The sequence below is a fragment of the Melanostigma gelatinosum genome (assembly GCF_949748355.1).
Source record: "Melanostigma gelatinosum genome assembly, chromosome: 7".
Classification (NCBI taxonomy): domain Eukaryota; kingdom Metazoa; phylum Chordata; class Actinopteri; order Perciformes; family Zoarcidae; genus Melanostigma; species Melanostigma gelatinosum.
Genome location: NC_136640.1, coordinates 8,485,283 through 8,503,682, shown reverse-complemented (window position 1 = coordinate 8,503,682; position 18,400 = coordinate 8,485,283). Strand labels below are relative to the sequence as shown.

General features: G+C 41.2%; 1 protein-coding gene across 2 annotated transcripts; it reads right to left on the bottom strand.

Annotated features, from left to right (window-relative positions):
* Positions 1-3,481: 3,481 nt before the first annotated feature.
* LOC306780343 (sodium channel regulatory subunit beta-4-like) lies at positions 3,482-17,708 on the bottom strand. 2 transcript variants are annotated; one of them, XM_079272683.1, is made up of 5 exons: positions 17,321-17,708; positions 9,875-10,038; positions 9,451-9,670; positions 9,162-9,291; positions 3,482-8,461 (listed from the first exon to the last, which is right to left on the bottom strand). In XM_079272683.1, exons 1-5 carry the CDS (start codon positions 17,412-17,414, stop codon positions 8,344-8,346), a joined length of 726 nt encoding a protein of 241 aa, XP_079128809.1. In that variant the 5' UTR covers positions 17,415-17,708; the 3' UTR covers positions 3,482-8,343. The 2 variants fall into 2 exon arrangements, with proteins under 2 accessions (XP_079128809.1, XP_079128810.1); XM_079272684.1 differs by having other exon boundaries at positions 8,349-8,461; positions 9,141-9,291.
* Between the last annotated feature and the right edge of the window lie 692 nt (positions 17,709-18,400).

Genomic DNA, 18,400 nt, shown 5'->3' with positions numbered 1-18,400 from the left:
AGAGGGTCTTACACACACACACACACACACACATACACGCACGCGCACACGCACACCCATCAATATCAATGTTCTCCTTGCACAGGTCCCGTCAACAGAGATATGGGACAAGTAATCAATGGGACAGTCGATCAGGTTTATTTATCTCCGTTTCCAGTAACAGCAGACAGTGGGATCCTTGTCAAGTTCCCGGTTGCAAGGCAATTAAGGTAACATACAGATGGATGGGAAGCTTAGGACACAGAGAGTGAACCAATCAATAACCTGGACAGCGCCTGGCTGCTGCTTACAGCGCACTTCTCTTGAACTTTAAACTGACACAAATCAAAATTGCTTTGTATGAACATTTTCAGTAGAGCGGAATCAATAATCAACATGCCCTGTTCACCACATTTTAAATAATCAAACTGATTTCATTTTAACTGCTTTAGCTTCAGGGTCCTGGTATTGTGCATGTTGGCTCACTGTCATGGTTTACCAGGACACTTGAAAAGAACAGAGCCATCTTTATTATGAATAACACCTCTGCTTTTTGTACTGTAACTAGCTCACAATGACACACGCCATCTTAGAAAGAGGCCTTTATTTTGATCGAGCTTCTCAAATGTGAGGATTTGCCGCTTTTCTCTGTTTTATATCATTGCGAATAAAATGTCTATGAGTTTTAGATTGTTGACACCAAGCACGCACTGTCCCAAACACACTGAGACTATCATTCCTGCAAACTCATCCAAGGGTAAACGCTGAACCCTGAGCAGGAGAAAATGTGATTTGCTTTCAGCAGCCGCATCTTAAGTGATACGCTAAAGTCATAGTTCACACTGGCATGAAGTGTCAGCTGTGGTGTTTTGTGTACAAACTTCCTGTATTACAGACCAGACTTTTTTCCCCCGTATTGATAGTATATCCATACACCTTTGAAAGGGGTCCATACTCAATCCCTATGCCGCTTGCTAGACTTACCTATGTGTAGAAATCCCAAGGAGACAACAGAAGCATGGAAGCGTCCACAGGAGGGAATGCAGTGAGAGCACCATTTTCTCCAGAGGCCATGTTTTTACAAACATGCAAAAAGGTACAAATCAATACCCAAACCCAAACCATAAGTGTGGTTGTTGTCATGACTTTGCTCTACTGCCAGATGGTAAACCTGGGCTCCAAATTATAGTTTTGACTCATGTCAGCACAAGTGAGCACAGGCACGTCAATGTGCAGCTATTTAATAGATGACATCGTACAGGAACTCCACACTCAAGTCAAAATCACTTTGTGCAGTGGCCACAATTGTGACACACCAAGGCCATCACTCTTGTGTTTTTCACAACAAAGCCATGTTCCATAGAAGCCATTTTCAACATTTTCAAACACAAATGATCAAATTAATGACAGCTGGTTCAGTTTCAGCGTCGTGGTGTTGTGCATGCTGGCTCACTGTCCCACTGCCATGACTCACTGGGACCCTTCAGTAGAACAGCGCCACCTTTAATCAGCTACACCTGTGCTTTTCCTCCACATTGATTCATTCAGCCCCCATTAATTCATTATTTACACCTACAGTGACACTGTACCTGTACCTAATTCGTTCAATTTAGACAGTGGTGCATATTCAAAATAAAGGCCACGTTTCAAACACCAAACAAAACAAAAACATAGCACATACCTAGCCAAACAAACAACATGTTAACAATAAAAACATACATACCGGTGACTTGTGTCTCGTTTGCCGCAGAATACAGCGCCCTTATTTTCTAACAAAGTTTCTGCATTTGTTACTTTGGCAACACTCAGTAAAATGCTTCGTTTTGCTGTGATGAGTAACTTATAAACTTCATGGTAATGTTGGCACCAGTGACTAGGGTCAATAGAGGGCGAGCTTTTGTAATTTGCATGACTTCAAATGAAACCAACCACAGACATGAGGCTTTATGAACGCTGTCGCAGCCATGTAGGCCGAATACACACACATTATATTATTTTCTCATTATATTGCACTTTTTTAAAGAAATAAAGTATCAAAATGACATGGTCGTATAAATAGGCTCGTTGGAGATGAGCCAGTCCGGCGCAGATCGATAAATGGTGATCGCTGCACAATGCATGCCGGTTACATTTGCGTCCGACTTTATCCCGACTTGCTCTGACGTCATGGCCACGTGGTCAACGATAAATCCACAGTTTTTAGAGGCAGGCGCCGCAGTTGCGCTCCGCAGACTGCATGATGGGACACGCCTGGATGTAACTGTTTTTTTTGACTTCCTGCTTATTCTTTGAAGGCACTTGAAAACTGTCCGACTTGAACGCAGGCTTTTTTCAACGCCCCCCTGCTGCTGCTGCTGCTGCTGCATACTTCCCAGGCGAGGCGCAGCTCATCTCGAACGAGCCTATTACTTACTGTTTACATATAGAGTACGGCAGCCTCATAGGACATACTAGCCTACATATAACCAAAATCAAAACTGGTCAAATCCAGCAGATGGCGACACAACAGGGAAGATGCAATTGGTTTACATTGTAGACCAAACTTTTCATTTGCAATATTGCATATCTAGATTTGTCTTAACTATCACAGAAGCAGTGGGCCTTTAACATCATGCAGAATATGACACCAAGTGGATCACTGACTTACCTGTCTGACAGGAAGCAGCACGTGAAGCTGGGAAAGCATGTCTCAGTCCCTCGGACCATCAGTACCGGTTCCCCTCAAGGCTGCGTTCTTTCCCCTCTGCTCTTCTCCCTGTATACCAACAGCTGCACCTCCAGTCACCAGTCCATCAAGCTCCTGAAGTTCACCGATTACACCACGCTCATTGGACTCATTTCTGGTGGGGAAGTCAGTCATCTCACATATAGTCGAAGACTTGTAGGTCTATGACCCATTGTGTGAAATCTTGAAATATGTGATTATTTATTTCATCTGTCATGCATGACATGACACAATGTGAAAACTGAAATGAGAGGTGCTAATGCTAAATGCTTATCGAACCAGGTGCTAATGCACGCATTGTAAATTGTAAATTGGCTCTTTTTCGTCACGTTACTTAACTTGTCCCATATCATATTGTGTTTTTGCAGAAGACACAGCCAAAGCAAACAGGACAGACACCTTTTGTTTGCATTGGAAACTATTCTCATTTTGTGCAGCTGCAGTTTCTTCTGTTGCGGTAAATGGAGATACTGGCGACTGCTGGATTCCCAAAAAAACTGATTTGGCCATAAAGGTGTGGGTAGTAAGAATTGTACTCATCTTGCAGGTTACGTGAGTGAATGGTCGAACAAGCCTGGCTACAACAAACCTGGATGATATTTGCACAGTTGTACCACAATGAGTATTTCAGGAATCAAAGAAGCCCATTGGGTTGTTGAATTAATATGCCAGCGTAAGCCAAATCTAGACTTGAGCGTTTGCTTGCTCTACCAGCTATTGGACTGGATGAGCATTCCCGAAGGGCAGATAAAGACACAATGAGACTCAACAGTGCCGTGGGAATTTCAAACATTTTATTTCCAGTATGCATTTTTTTTTTTTTTTTAACAAGTCAAAAGGTTGAGGTGCATGAAGGGAGCATGAGCAACATGGTCACAAACACAGACAAACAGCTGACTAATCAGAGGAACGTTGATGGAGGAAACCTGGGGTTGCAGACGTCTACTGTGCCGATGTAAGCAAAATATAGTAATTTGCTGCAAGGTATCGACTTACTATAAAATACTATAATTCGTATAACATTAGTGTATGGTGTTTAATGTGTAAATATGAATTTGTTATTTTTATTAAGACTAAATAACATTAACAGCTGCTAGAACATTGTTGAAAATTGTTTAATTTCAGGACTGCAGTGGACAGGTCAGTGTTAGCCGGTGCTTCTAATTCAAATCTCCAGCTCGCTGCCTTGATCCATGAGATAATATCTTTCAAGAGCTATATAGGAGGCAGTTTGCTAGGCATGTTATATAATATTGACACACAATAGGTCACAATATGCATCACAGTTTGGCATCGCTAACCATAATTTGATGTTCACTATCTTAGTTAAAATGATTCTAACAATTCTAATTTTTCTAATTCTGACAAAGAACACAATTGTAAGGAACACAATTGTGTTAGTGCCAGAATTATAACATATTGTAACATATAATATAACATATATTGCAGGATGTCAGACTCTTGGCTTGGCAGTGTGAGTTTCAGCTGCTAGAAATACAGAAGGAGTATGGAGCAATATCATCTACAGTTTAGTACTGAAATACCATTAATAGAGCGGTAGATGGTAATACAACATAATTACTGTAGTGTAACTATATACCAAATAAGTTGTGTGTCATTGTAGTGAGTAGGTTCGTAACAACAGCAGACGTGAGACTCTTGGATTGGCAGTTTGAGTTTCAGCCGCTCTGGCAGTAAGAGCAATACTAACTCTGAGTAATCATAGTGGTCAGTCAGCACTCTTTGTTATTTTAGTGAGTAATGTGACAGTAACACTAACACAGAGCAATTTGATAAAGGATCCATGTTTGTACAAATTGTTGCATGTATCCTTTTCCTAACATATTTCGTGTAAACGGATACACATCACCTCTTTTTTAAATGTAGATAAAATGTCAAATGGGCACTGGAGTTAACAGTATGTATATTTGTAAACAATTAATAGCATTATCTAAAGCAATTAGCAACAATTTGAACACGATTTATATTATGTTGATGTTGTTTTAACTATGGAAATTGTAGCAATGATTTTATAAATTCCTTATGCAGTCATTTCGATCTGTATCAAAATGTGCATTTTGAAAATGAATGTCTCATCAGCTTCCACTAGACTAGAGGGAAGATCATCCGATGTGTTGGGCATCTACCACTGGGTGGCAGTGCTACTGTATCTACCGTGCTGTACCACTGCAGAGACACACTGTACAGGGCAGACTCAGTACTGCAGCAATCACTACAAGCAGTTGGCAAACCTCAAGACTCAGGAAAGTTTCAGGACAGATAAAGACAAGGCAGGTCAGAGTGTACAAAGGGGCTTCTGTGAGAAAACAAAGATCATTCAAAAAAAATTCAAAAACAGCCAATATTTCACAGGGTTCCACATCTAGATCTAGACTGCATTAGATGAGATAGCGTTGGTTTATCTTTCACACATATGCCGGTCTGGTTTACTGGGCATTATGGAGGTTTTCCACTTTGTCACTTCAGGGAAATAAAGCCATGATAGTCACAGATAAAAAAAGAATCGCCCAAATATATATATATAATAATAATGGGCTTCACTCCAGAAAACATAAAAAAAAGGGGACCACACAATGGGAGCTGTGTCCACAAATATACATGTTATGCGTCACAATCCTTACATGAAAGCAACCGTTATGCTTTGTATTGAATTAAGAAAAGTGCACAAACAGACAGGGTCAACTCCACAATATTGCTTTTCCTTTCAGGAAGACGTTGGATGTATCCTCTTTACAGAGGGATCTGCACAAGACTCGACAGACAACGAAGCAGGTGAGTGTGTGTGTGCGAAGTGCTTTCTTATATCCATAACATTCACAGTTTCACAACACAAGGATGCTGTATCCCTTCTAACACTGCACAGTCACAGTTACAATGTAAGGAGCCATTACGGTTTTCCAAAGTAGATTAACCTGTCTAATATACAGTATGCACCTAATGCCGATGCATTAGTTCAACTGAAATACAGTAAATACAGTACACGAGTACAGTGTAGATACAAACGTCGGTACAATGAACAGTGCCTTGGACAGACAGAGTTGCCATTACAGCCAGTCCAGACACGTCTATAAAGTGCCTTATAACAGCTTATTGCATATTCGGATGTCTGTCGTATTGCTTCCATTGAAAGCAAAAAGGGGGAGTGCACTCCAGTTGTCGAGGGCAGCAGGATGACAGAGGTGAAAAATTTGAAAAACATGAAATCAAATCTTGCCACAGTGTGGCTTTCAGCCTTCATAACTATTCAAGTAATGTGTGAGGGTGTGGCAGGTCACGTGTGCCAGCTTCACAGACGTGACCTCTCTCTACCGAGAGTCGCATCGAGAGCGGGTTCTAGTTTCCAGTCGGCATCTTAGCTCTAAGTACTAATAATCACGAGATGCAGATGTGATATAATGGAGACTTTGTTGGCTGTTTGGGTTGAGTATGTTCTAAATTCATATTCATATTTTCTTTCATTTTGCTTATTTACTCCCTCCACCCTCTTGATCACTTGTTGACCTGTACTTTTTAGGGCTAAGACACCAGTACTATTTAGAAACCCAATACAGACTTCTTATTATCTTCAATGCACAAAATTCATACAGTCACAGGAAGTAGTTGTTGGCTAAACTGAACTTTGAGCAAAACACTGAAAATATTGGCTGATTGTTGAGTCACATGAAATCAGACAGTTGGCAAAGAAAAATGAACCACTGGTCGATAAGAATATTCACACATTCATTTGACAATAACATCAATATATTCAATATTATGTTTAGAATGACTTAAAATATACTATTCTTGGACAATATTAAACATCTATTCCCTGACGATCTTTACATTATTTTTCACTGATCTGTCCCAATGCTGTGGCACCTGCGTTGCTGAGGCAGTATCAATAGACTAAAGTGTTTCCTTATGGTTCTCAGAGCAAGTTTGTATTAGTTAGAGTCTGCATACCGGCGCGGAAATCTGGTAGTGAATTGGAATTGAAGCCGGAGAATTGCATTACGTTGGCTCTCCCCACTTACAGTATATCCTGCCGATATGCCACTGGGCAAAGTGCCAATTTCTTAAAACGTCTAGCAGAGTTGTTCGATTGTGTGATTCACTCGCTCGCTTTTGAATAAGTGTAAAATGCCTTTCACCCTTTCTTTCCCACAAATACTTGCAGGCCATCGCTCTAAAAGAAGACGCACCTTTCCATCACCCTGACCTGGTTTAAAGGGTAAGCAAAGTTGGAGCAGTGTGGGGAGGTGTTTATCAAGCATTGACAGAGCTTCAGTTGATTGAAGGCGATGTGAAGGGTTAAATGGGACCATACAGAGACACACAGAAATGTTACTGTACTGTGGTCCTGGACAACATATACTTATATGAAGTTATATAAAATGTGCACATGCTAAAAATGCATTGGTTACTAGTCAGAAGCAGCATGATTCATTTCATTCATTTCTTTAGGGAGCTAGGTCATCTCGGGACTGTCTTGGATGAAGGTTCGGGTTGTTGTTTTTTATCATACGTTTTCAATTTTTTTATTTTCCCACCAGCAGAGGGAGCAGAAGCAGAACAGGCACCTGTGTTTCATCTAAAGCCAAACAAAATAAACCCTGTGCATAACTGGATCCTTCAGTCACCTAAGAAAGCCCAGTTGTCAGCCTGAGCTATGAAGTAGCTGATCAAAATCTACTGTTGGCCTGAATGAACCAAACACCCCAACAGTGTGTCAAACCTGGACCCTGCTGTAAACATGCAAGTTGAAATTCCGGCTGGCAATGGCAGTATTTAAGGTCAGATCAGGAATAAAAGGTCAGGGGCAAGAAAATGCCTCGAAAACACTCTCGCAAACCAACGTATGATTTGTTAATCTCAACAACAGTACAACATGTTCCGTCAGTAGCCTACTACAATAGTGTTACCTGGTCCTTAAATCTTTAAATGCCATTTTACAAGCAGTGTTAAAAATATGTATCTTTACCAGTTTTAACCAGCAAATTCTATTTATTTTGTGAGTGAAAAATGGCTTACGTTTATGAACGAAGAATCCTCTGGTTTTGGGGATTCTGTGCTGCTTCAGTTGACATCATGGCAGTACATAGATTATGGCAATTCATCATGGCATCGAGGTGTGTTTGCTCCCACTGGTCAGGTCTGTTTGGGTCCAAGTTTGACTTTGAGTTGTAGATGGAAGAATCAAACATTCTGGTGGCTTGTCAACTGAGACAAGTTAACTGTATTTCTGGAGTGGCAGTTGATGATTGAAACAGCTGAGGATCTGCTCGGTGCAAAGTTATTCCTCTAAGATGATGTAAAGAGGGTATGAGAACAGCAAGTATATTTGAGAGCAGAGACAAGTTGAGGCTATACTGTTGAGAAAGTGTTCAGTTTTCGGAGAGCAGAAGTCGATAACAGAGGCTGCACACTGTGTAACAAATGGGCTGCCGTGTAGCTGAGAGAGTGATCCAGGCCTATGTACATTCCACACTTTCCAAATCTCAAGCATGATTTAAAATAGAAATCCACATGTTGTATTAGCCGCTAGTAAGATAAAACAGTCCACTGGTAACATCGCTTTCTCTGAGCTTGTACATTTGTCTCACATATATACAAACATACGGACGTACTTTGCATTTTACTCATGCCTTTGGTGCCTTTGGTGCCTTTGGTGTCTTTGGTGTCCCTTTGTTGTCTGCTTTGGCTCCTGTAACTCCATTTTCTGTGTTGTCATTCCCCGAGCTCACCAGGCACTCTTTGCTGCAGGGGACAGTGAAACCAAAAGGTTAAGATGAACACCCACAGAGGGAGGAAACACAAGTGATAATGGCGACATATATATACTGCAGGGATTTTTACATCGCCTTACCCTCACAGACCCGAATACGAATCTTGCGTTCGACACAAATTGGAAATATGTAATTAGGATTTTACTGAAAAACATGTCAAGGAAGTTAATTGAAAGCGAAAAACAACTTAAAATCGGAGAACTTAATGTCTCGCGCCACTTAATGTCTGCAGTCACGCTGAGTAGCCACATATTATGTTGATGTTATGTCTGCATGATATGTGCGAGTTACACATTTATTGCTAAGTGGTAGAAAATGTCCCGTTAACATGGACAACAACAGTCGAGCCTCATATTAACCTCGTCAAGATGAAAGTTTTGAGTAGAAATTAAACTGTATTTCTAATTTCCTTAATCCAAATACAACTCTAGTAAATACATAATTTAATCTTACATTACTGAAGGTCATGTTATAACTAATTAATTGTTTTGTTTGGACGCATCCTAACAAAATTGTTTTTCTAACGAAAAAGGTAATAGAGCAATTGACTAAAACATTCATATACCAAGTACAGTCAGTCATATGTTTGATAAGAAGCATATTACTGTCAACTGTCAACTATATTCTGTATTTTCATCCTGTGTTATTACCATAGTCAGTGGCCTACTCACTTCTTGTCATCATCCTTCAGCAGAAACTGAACAACCAAGCCCTTTATCACCATGCCAAAGATAGCTAAGGCAATGACTCCACCCAGCACTGAGACAATGATGACTGTCAAAGTACTTTCAACCTCCTTCACTGGAAAGAGGGAGAGAGGGAAAGACATTGTGAGGGAGAAAGAGTGAGATGAGACACCAGCAGGGAGACACTCTGCATTTGCATCTGTCTTGTTAAGGTACAAGCACTTGTAAGCAGGTGTAATCTAAAGCTAGGTGTGTTTTTTTATGTGTCACATACGTTGGTCCACCACTATAAGAGTGTAGGTAGCACTGTGGTTGCGGTACTTCTCTTTTGGGTTCCTGGCGAAACAGATGTACTGTCCCTCATCATCGAAGGTGATGTTCCACAGCAGGATGGAGATGTTGTTGGTCTTTGAGGAGCCAACAAACTCCACACGCTCATGGTACACACTGACCTTGGGCTCCACGCCCTCCATGGGAATCACCGCTTCACATAACTACACGCACACACACAGAGATGGGTAGTCAGATCAATTTCTATACGCACATAGATACATTAGCATGTGTTAATGTGAAGAGCCCAAGGCATGCAACACAGAAAAGGTCAATAAAGGCAGTTTTTTGTGTTTTACTTGTACAGTATGTCCAAGTTGCTCATGCTTGCACATGAGTGTGTGTGTGTGTGTGTGTGTGTACGGTACCTTTTGCATGGTTCCATTGTCATCATAATGCCAGTTGAAGTAGAGTTTACTGATGCCAATGCAGGAGGAGTAGGTGCAGGGCAGCAGGACCGTGGAGCCATTAAGCGCTTCAAGGTGAGGCACTTTACCTACCGAGACCTCCAGTCCAGCAACACTCCACACACCTGAAACCAAGGGAGAAAGGAAAAGATTGAGAAAAAAAAAACCAATGTAAAAAAACACAGAAATAAAAGATAGTACAAAAAGAAAATATAGTATGGCACATATACAGTGTGCACCAAAAACAACGCATTCTAGTTCGAAGTTGGGTCAATTATAGTTCAGCTTACTTTGCTTTCAAACCATGTTTTACAGCATAAATGACATTAAGTCAGGTTATATGCTGGCTCACATGGCTGGGCTTTTACTGCAACAGATGAGTACAACTGATGAGTCATGGCATTTCAAAGTTAAGTAGCTAATATTACAGTCTGTACAGCTAATGAGATGACAGTCTTCTTATCACAGTGCTCACTATTCTTTGTTAGTCTAGACTCAAACTCAATTCATGACTGATGGTGTAGCCATAATCAATACTGCAGCCTTCCAAAGTAAAGTCAAATGTGCAAATTGACAGCTGACGGTCGTTGCTTTTAAGATCTTCACTTGAGTCGGCTCTGATGCTGATGGCACCAGTTAAGTTTCTCAATCTTAGTATTATCAATGGTATAAGTCATGAAGTCAAAATACAGTGACCTAGTCTGCTACCCTGTGTCCAGTAAAGCCTCTCATTCCAAGCCAAACGACCGTTCTATGAGACCAGTTGACTTCCCCCGGCCTCCCCCTGGCTTCATGTAAAGCACCGTAGTAATTATCACACAGTGCCAGCGATTAGAGAGAGGAGTCAAGCAAGAGGGGAAATGTGGAAAACATGTCGCTGAGGACACAATGTCACCGGAATTTAGAAGGATTTTTAGACCAATCATTGTCCTCTGATGATTAATGTGATCAGAGTTTCAAATACGTTGCGCATTTGTGAATCCTTTTGAAAATATTCTTACATATATATTGCTGTGCTATTTATTTTTGCTCCCTCATTCATTTCTATCGGTGCTTTCACTGCTATACCGTTTGTGTGTAAGACTTGTGTGGGTAACTGACAGCGTGACAGGAATGCTCCCAGGTCAAAACAAAATATTACAAAATATTATTGGTGTCATGTGACATTGTTGTGCAAAGCAGAAAACACACGGTAACTCTTTCATTTCTAAAAGAGACAGCTCATCTCGTTTGGATATTTGGGTCTTGCCTGGCCGGGTATGTTTTTGTTTTTTTGTTTTTTTTCCAGTGACAGCTGGTGTAATTCTCAGATTGTGCTCTCACACACTCGGGGGGGGGGGCTATTTATAAACGCTCTTCGACGCACTGACCTGCTCAGGCTCACATTGCACTTGGACACGGTGCAAACAATGTTGAAGTACATGCATGCCTATGTGTTTGTGAGAGACTTGCCATCTAGAGAAGAATTTCGCACCGCAGGTTTTGCAGCTCTGTGAAGACATCAGCGACAACAAAACCTCACTACAGCAGAATCCCTCAAGTCATTTTTGGATGGAATCCCTGTGTACTTTAGCACATTGGGTGTTCAATGCTCTGGACACACTGTAATCATTTGGGGTGCTCACTTTTGAAGTTGAGATAAATAGCCTTTTTTTGGCACTGCCATTCTGCGATAGGCACTTTACTGTGATTAAGTTGCCCAATACCAAGTGCAACTGTGGCTGTTAACAATGTATGTAGAATAAAAACAAACACTTCCAGTGTCATAACACAAGGACCAGAGAACAGAGCAAAAATCAAACATACTTGGCTGACGAGAGACTAGAGACAATTTTGCAATCCCACCAGTCGCGGCACCAAATCTGGCCAGGGGCGTAAAGTGCCTGCTACCCCCCTACTTCAAACACCCTTCTTCAGACCACACCCATCTTCAAACTTGGCCTTCATTGTGATCTCGACTATACGCCTATTCCTGCTACGGTATGTGTCTCCAGGACCACATTCTGCCATGATGACTCACACACAGACTCACAAGGTGAAAACAATACCAGTGTCACTGTCGCAGCTGGGAAAAAATGAACCGGTCATTATTTACTGCTAATGTAATGCAGTGTGTAGCGGGCCTAGTGTTCTTCGCAATCGACATAAAAGTCTTGATCAGTTAATGGGCGAGGATGATATAATAAGCAATTGGATGTCTCATTAGTGTTTTTCTTTCTCCTTTGTCTTTTCTCTGTCTCGTATCCGAGTGGTACTGAACCGAATGCGACAAGGCTGTAAAAGCAAATATGTGAATGCAGCCAACCCCGACTTGATCACCAAATAAATTGCTAATTCGGTACATGAGGATTTGGTCATTAACGGGGAAATGATCATAAGTGGTGAACAGATACCAGGTTTCAATAACTGTCTGGTCTGTAAAGTATCATATAGTTCAGGAGAAAAATAACCTGGATACATTTGTGCACATGAGTACAGACTCAGAAAGACAACTTTCTGGTTCATGTGGCAATACAGTTTTAAATCTTGGAATGTTGTATTAAAATTACATAATTATGCACTAAAGGTATTTCAGTGTATATGGTTTGGTTGTACTTTCAGTTTTATGAATTAGCTTTTTCTTCTTCTCAGTCTCACCTCTTTTCTTCTAACATCCGGTATTTGTACCTCTCCGCTGTAGTCTTGACTCATCTCCTTTACTTTCAGCAGCAACTCAGGCCACTTAGGTTCTCCTTGTTCTCTTCCGTTTCTGGTTTTGCTCTCTTTTAATGGGCTCTTACGATTCTTTTTTTTCCGCAGCACTGGGCACTTTTGCCCTCGCTCTCTTTTTTTTCCCCCCTCAATATTTCCGTCTTACTTGCTCTCGGAACGTGTTCCTCTAGGACGCTATAACTAAATAAATAGAGGAGAGATGTGAGGAGCCGGTCTGTGAGTGTTTGTGTGGTTTTGTTTGTGTCATCGATGCCAGCTGAAAGGTTTCAAAGTGAGACGTCCTCTTCAAGGTGAGTAAAGTGACAGCAGGGCAGAGAATTACAACAGCAGCTCAGTAACTAAATCAACAGCGGCCCAAGGCTGGGTCACGTTTACACTGCACATACAGACACACACTTATGCGGTACGATAGCCACGCAAACAAGCAACAACATGCAGTACAATTATCACATTTACACGCCAACTACCGATACCGACTGCTGTGCTATAACCGGAGAGCTGCACTGAATCTGTTTGCCTCATTGCTCTTTCTGCTGTTTGTTTGTTGACTGTGTTGCATCATCCCGCATGTTAATGGAACCTTAGAGTAAGGAGGATGAAAGGGGTATAATGTCGGTGGGTTGAAGCGATAGTTGTTTTGTGTGTTCGCATATCTTTGAACGTCTTGGAATCTTTGTTTTCAGAGGAGTGTGTTTGGTCCTTTCAGTAATCCGGGCTCTGAGGGCTTGTCCGTTATAGTGAGGGCTTGTAATATCAGTGGCCTCTCTTTGTGAATGATGAAGGTTTAACATTCATACACTTCACTTGGTTTACGGTCCTGTTATCTGTTTTTGTGTGCACTTTATTCCATCTCCTATATTCCATATCTTATTGTACATTTCAAATATGTTTCTATTTCCTGCACTGTGCTGACTGTTTTTGATAGTTAAATCTTATTTTGATAGTTAAGTGTTATTTTGATCGTTAAATGTTATTTTGATCGTTAAATGTTGTTGTTTATTGTTGAATGTTATTTTGATAGTTAAGTGTTATTTGATAGTTAAATGTTATTTTGATCGTTAAATGTTATTTTGATAGTTAAATGTTATTTTGATTGTTAAATGTTGTTGTTTATTGTTGAATGTTATTTTGATAGTTAAGTGTTATTTGATAGTTAAATGTGATTTTGATCGTTAAATGTGATTTTGATCGTTAAATGTTATTTTGATCGTTAAATGTTATTTTGATCGTTAAATGTTATTTTGATCGTTAAATGTTATTTTGATTGTTAAATGTTGTTGTTTATTGTTGAATGTTATGCACCTTCCGCCACGACAAATTCCTTGCAGGTGAAAACTTGCTTGGCAATAAACGGTTCTGATTCTGATGAACAGTGGCGGCTCCCGTGAAGGGGGGGGGAGGGATTGTTACGACGATGGCTAAGGTCAACGGGTGATTTAACCTAGGTCAGCTAGAGGCTACATATTGTACAGCATTTCTTTGTGTATAATTCAGACACCAGATGTATTTACACCTGAAATAGTTTTGTCCCCAAAAGAAGAAGATTGAAATGATTGAAACTTCCATTTACTCGACGCCCCCACAGTGTTGCAGGCCAGGGGAGAATCCTGTTGGAACTTGGATGTTGAATTTGTTTTCAATCCCAGAAAAGCTTTTCTTGGGCCGTCTTCAAACTACTCAGTGGTCAGATGGAAGAGGTTTGAACTGTAATTTATTAAGCTGATATTCCAGTGCTAACACAAGACTAGCCTTCTATTTCTATTGTGAAGTTTGAAGAAGCAACACATTGCCTGTTGATTCCAGCTTCTCACATATCTCTGGCCATGATATCAAAAGAGTTGTTGAGTAGTTTAAAGGGCAGGACTTTTAGAAATATTTGAATATGTACATTATTTTCCCTTTATTCCACACCTGGCTTTGATTGGGGTTTTGTTTCATTTGTATTTTCCCCGGTTTTATCTCTGTTTCCAATGGCTCTGTTGAAAGAGATTGCTGCAATGTTTTGGAAAAGGTGTAATTCCAAAGGAAATGAATTATGTAAAACGGTTGGTTTCATACAAGCATGACATTTTAACAGATGTGTAATGGGCATAGAAGGATGCATAACCATATGCTGTATAATATAGAAAATTGCAGAATATAGATTGTGATTTTAAGTAGTGTCATGTTGGAGAATGGCGATGGACAACAAATAAGATGGCAATTGCAGCAGGGGTAGATTTGATTCATCATGATGTCACAAACTGAAGAACTGCAAAGAATGGAAGGACAGCACCTTAACGAATCAGAAACTGTGAATTGTTATTGGATTGATACCCAAAGATGGCTTCCACAAAATGAGTTTGGTTCAAGGTCTTAGGAAGGTCAACAACAGAAAATGAGGGACTGATGGTGATCGATTGATGATAGGGAAGGGACCACAGTGGGACTTGGTTTGTTTTTAGATCAAACATTTCAGATATAGAGATCTATATAGGAGTGTTTTCCTCTAAGAACACTTTCAGTACACCAGAGATTGTTAAATTTGTTGCTTTTTTTTTTTTTACCTTCCAGCCCTTATTTGGTCTGCAAGATGTAAGTTTCATGCTGCTTTACAGGGTTTTTCTTCTTTTGAAATAAGATTGTCTCCACTGCATCGGATTTACCAGATCTCGTAGCAATTAAGAACAGAACAAAAGAAGGTGACCTACGAATTACAACAGCAAATAGCCCAACGGTGAAGCAACACAACTAAAATATACAGACCAGCATCCAACGCCACACGATCATAAACCACACAACCAACGACAACAACGTGCTCAAAACACATGTGTTGTTGCATGCGTGATAAAGCAGGATTACTGAGTTATTTTGATAACTTTGCCAAATAAAATCTCTCTCTCTAAAAATTCTAAAATCTGGAATGTGGGCTGCTGTATAATGTACTCAAAGTAACACAGCTATCTTGTTGATGTGAGTCACAGTGCGGAAGAGAACTCCCTTGTTTCAGTGTTCGCCGTTGGAGTCCAAATGGGTCACATGTAGTTGTCAGTGAGTGTGATTTGCATTCATCCTCACTCATCCTTCATAAAGCATTGTGTCAAAATGTTACAGGTAAAATGTCACGTGTTGTGGGAAGACAATATGGTGTTAATGATGGTGCAATGACAAGATGGTGTTAATGATGGTGCAATGACAAGATGGTGTTAATGATGGTGCAATGACAAGATGGTGTTAATGATGGTGCAATGACAATATGGTGTTAATGATGGTGCAATGACAAGATGGTGTTAATGATGGTGCAATGACAAGATGGTGTTAATGATGGTGCAATGACAATATGGTGTTAATGATGGTGCAATGACAATATGGTGTTAATGATGGTGCAATGACAATATGGTGTTAATGATGGTGCAATGACAAGATGGTGTTAATGATGGTGCAATGACAAGATGGTGTTAATGATGGTGCAATGACAAGATGGTGTTGGATTTAGCTCTTTTCAACACTTTTGTACGACCCGATGACCATAACCTGTATTTAATTCCCTGTTTTTTACAGAATTATTTAGTTGTTAGCTTTGCTCATATTTCATTTGTTCGTCACAAATGTTCTTCCTTTTCATCATCTCATCTACAAGCATTTCGTGTGTGATAAGCTGATGCTAGATTTTACTGGGGCCATTGTGACAAATGCTCAAGTAGGACTTATCTTGACTGAAATGCAATACTTTTTTTTTTAACATAAACTGTGTGAATTCAGTAACAATCAGTCACAGCAATATATTTGTGGACCATGTACTTAAAAAATCCCCAAAAGAAAGAAATTGATGTGGAAACAAACAATTACAAGAGCAAAAACAGCTGCTAGCTGTGAAAATATTTCTGCATGAGATGTATGGGTGTAGAGTGGACTTTAAGATCAAGATAATATGAAATATCATAATTTGGTGTATACCTTACCTAAGGATAGCACGGCTCAACTGTGTTAAGTTTCAAAACAACAGAGAGAGAGGAGTACATTTGGCGATGTGGAGGCAGAGTGTATGAGCAGAAGCAGAAATCACCACTGCACCGCACCACTACGTCACTACCAGTAACACTACAACCCCCCTCCCCCCCATAACACACACACACAAGTTATAACTGTCGCTATAACAAATGCTTTTATGTACTCTTAGAGGCATATGTTTTTCTACATTTATATTTCTTTCCATTTTATCAATTTCCCTCCTGAAAGATTATTAAATACAGGCACGAAGAGGCATCTAGTGAGTCACTCATTCGGCTCAGCAACCGCAAGTCCAATTCAGAACGGCCAAGAGTTGGATGTTAAATATTGACCTTGATGCCCTCAGCACAGCAACAAGTAAACATCACCTGTGACATCACCATACATTTTAGCCTTAAGATGTGGAACGAGAATGATGAGACAGGGGAGCCAAAGCAGACGTGATAGAACAGCAGATGTTGGCATGGAGTAATGAAGAAAACAAAGGAGTATAGATTTACTGTGAAAGCTGTGAACCTAAATACTTAAGCAAAGGAAAGGAAGGTGAAGAGGGCATGAAAACAAGTTGAAATGTAAAGACAACATGAGGCATGTGGTATGAAAATGCTACACAGAGGAAAGAAGTACAATGTTGTTGTGTAATGTTGAGATACAGTGGAAGAGTGAGGAATGACAGCTGAAGGTACGGAGAGAAGTATAACTCACCGAGCAGCAGTGCAACTGCCAGACCAGTGTGAAGCAGATCCCCTGATCTCAGCCGACCAGAGACACTTGAACCGGTGCTGTCCACTGACGCCATGACACCGCTTGTCTGTCCGTCTGTCTTGTTTACGTGTGTGTACAGAACGTGTGCCTTTGTCAATCTGTCCCCCGTCTGCCAGTCTGGTCGGCCTGAACTGTGTCCAATCTATGCAAATGTCTTTGTGTGTTTGTGTGTGTTTGTCTCATGTGTCTCTGGAGCAAGGCGGGACACTGAGCTGTGCAGCTGAAGTCTTGCTCTCAGGTCCCTCCCTCTTCTCTCCTCCTCTGCACTCTGTCCCAGGAATGAACAGAGGGAGGAAGCGCAAAGAGAGAAGGATAAATTCCTTCACTCCAAGCAGGCCAGAGAAGCAGAGGCAAACTGAAGAAGAAGAATGCAGCAGCAGTTGAATGAAGAGTGCAGGCTCTCTGTCTCTCTCCCTCCCTTCCTTGTCCTCTGTCGCTGTCTCTTTCAGACTCAGCGGTTGATTATCCAGCGAGGGAGAGTGTGAGGCGTAAAGCAGCGAGGAGAAGCAATGCAGAGAGGTAGCGGCGCAGCAGTGTGATGTGAGACAGCTCCAGCAGCAGCAGCAGCAGCAGCAGCCAGGGAAGCAGGCTGGCTGGTAAAACCCACAGGAGGAGACATAGGCTGGAGGTGGGGAGGAGAGCGCACGAGAGAGGCACGGTGGGATGCTGGAGCAGAGCCAGCAGCCAGGCAGGAAAAGCAGAAAGCGCAGGGAGGAGTGAGCAGGAGAGGTACTGCAGCGGTAGAGGAGAAGAGAGAGCGAGAGAGAGGGAAGGAGGGGATACAGTGGAATGGCGAGGGGGAGGCAGGGGGCGATAACTGCTGCCACATGCATGCACATACACACACACATGCACCCAGCGCGGTAACGCTGACTCAGCCTTACTCAAGAAGGGTCTCAGAGTCGGACACGTGCTGGGTGCTTCACCCATAGACCACGTACCCCCGTCTTCACTGCATCCTTTATGCCTGTCTCCACTTTCATGCGTCTCACATTTCATGCTCCTACTAAACTCTCGATT

Bases quoted from the DNA above. Each gene is read 5' to 3' on its own strand.
- LOC306780343 (XM_079272683.1), bottom strand. From the start codon at position 17,414: ATGGCGTCAGTGGACAGCACCGGTTCAAGTGTCTCTGGTCGGCTGAGA. The intron at 9,292-9,450 runs GTATGTGACACA...CCCTCTTTCCAG, and splicing joins TCTTATAGTGGTGGACCAAC to TGAAGGAGGTTGAAAGTACT. The intron at 8,462-9,161 runs GTGAGTAGGCCA...TGTCCCCTGCAG, and splicing joins CTGAAGGATGATGACAAGAA to CAAAGAGTGCCTGGTGAGCT.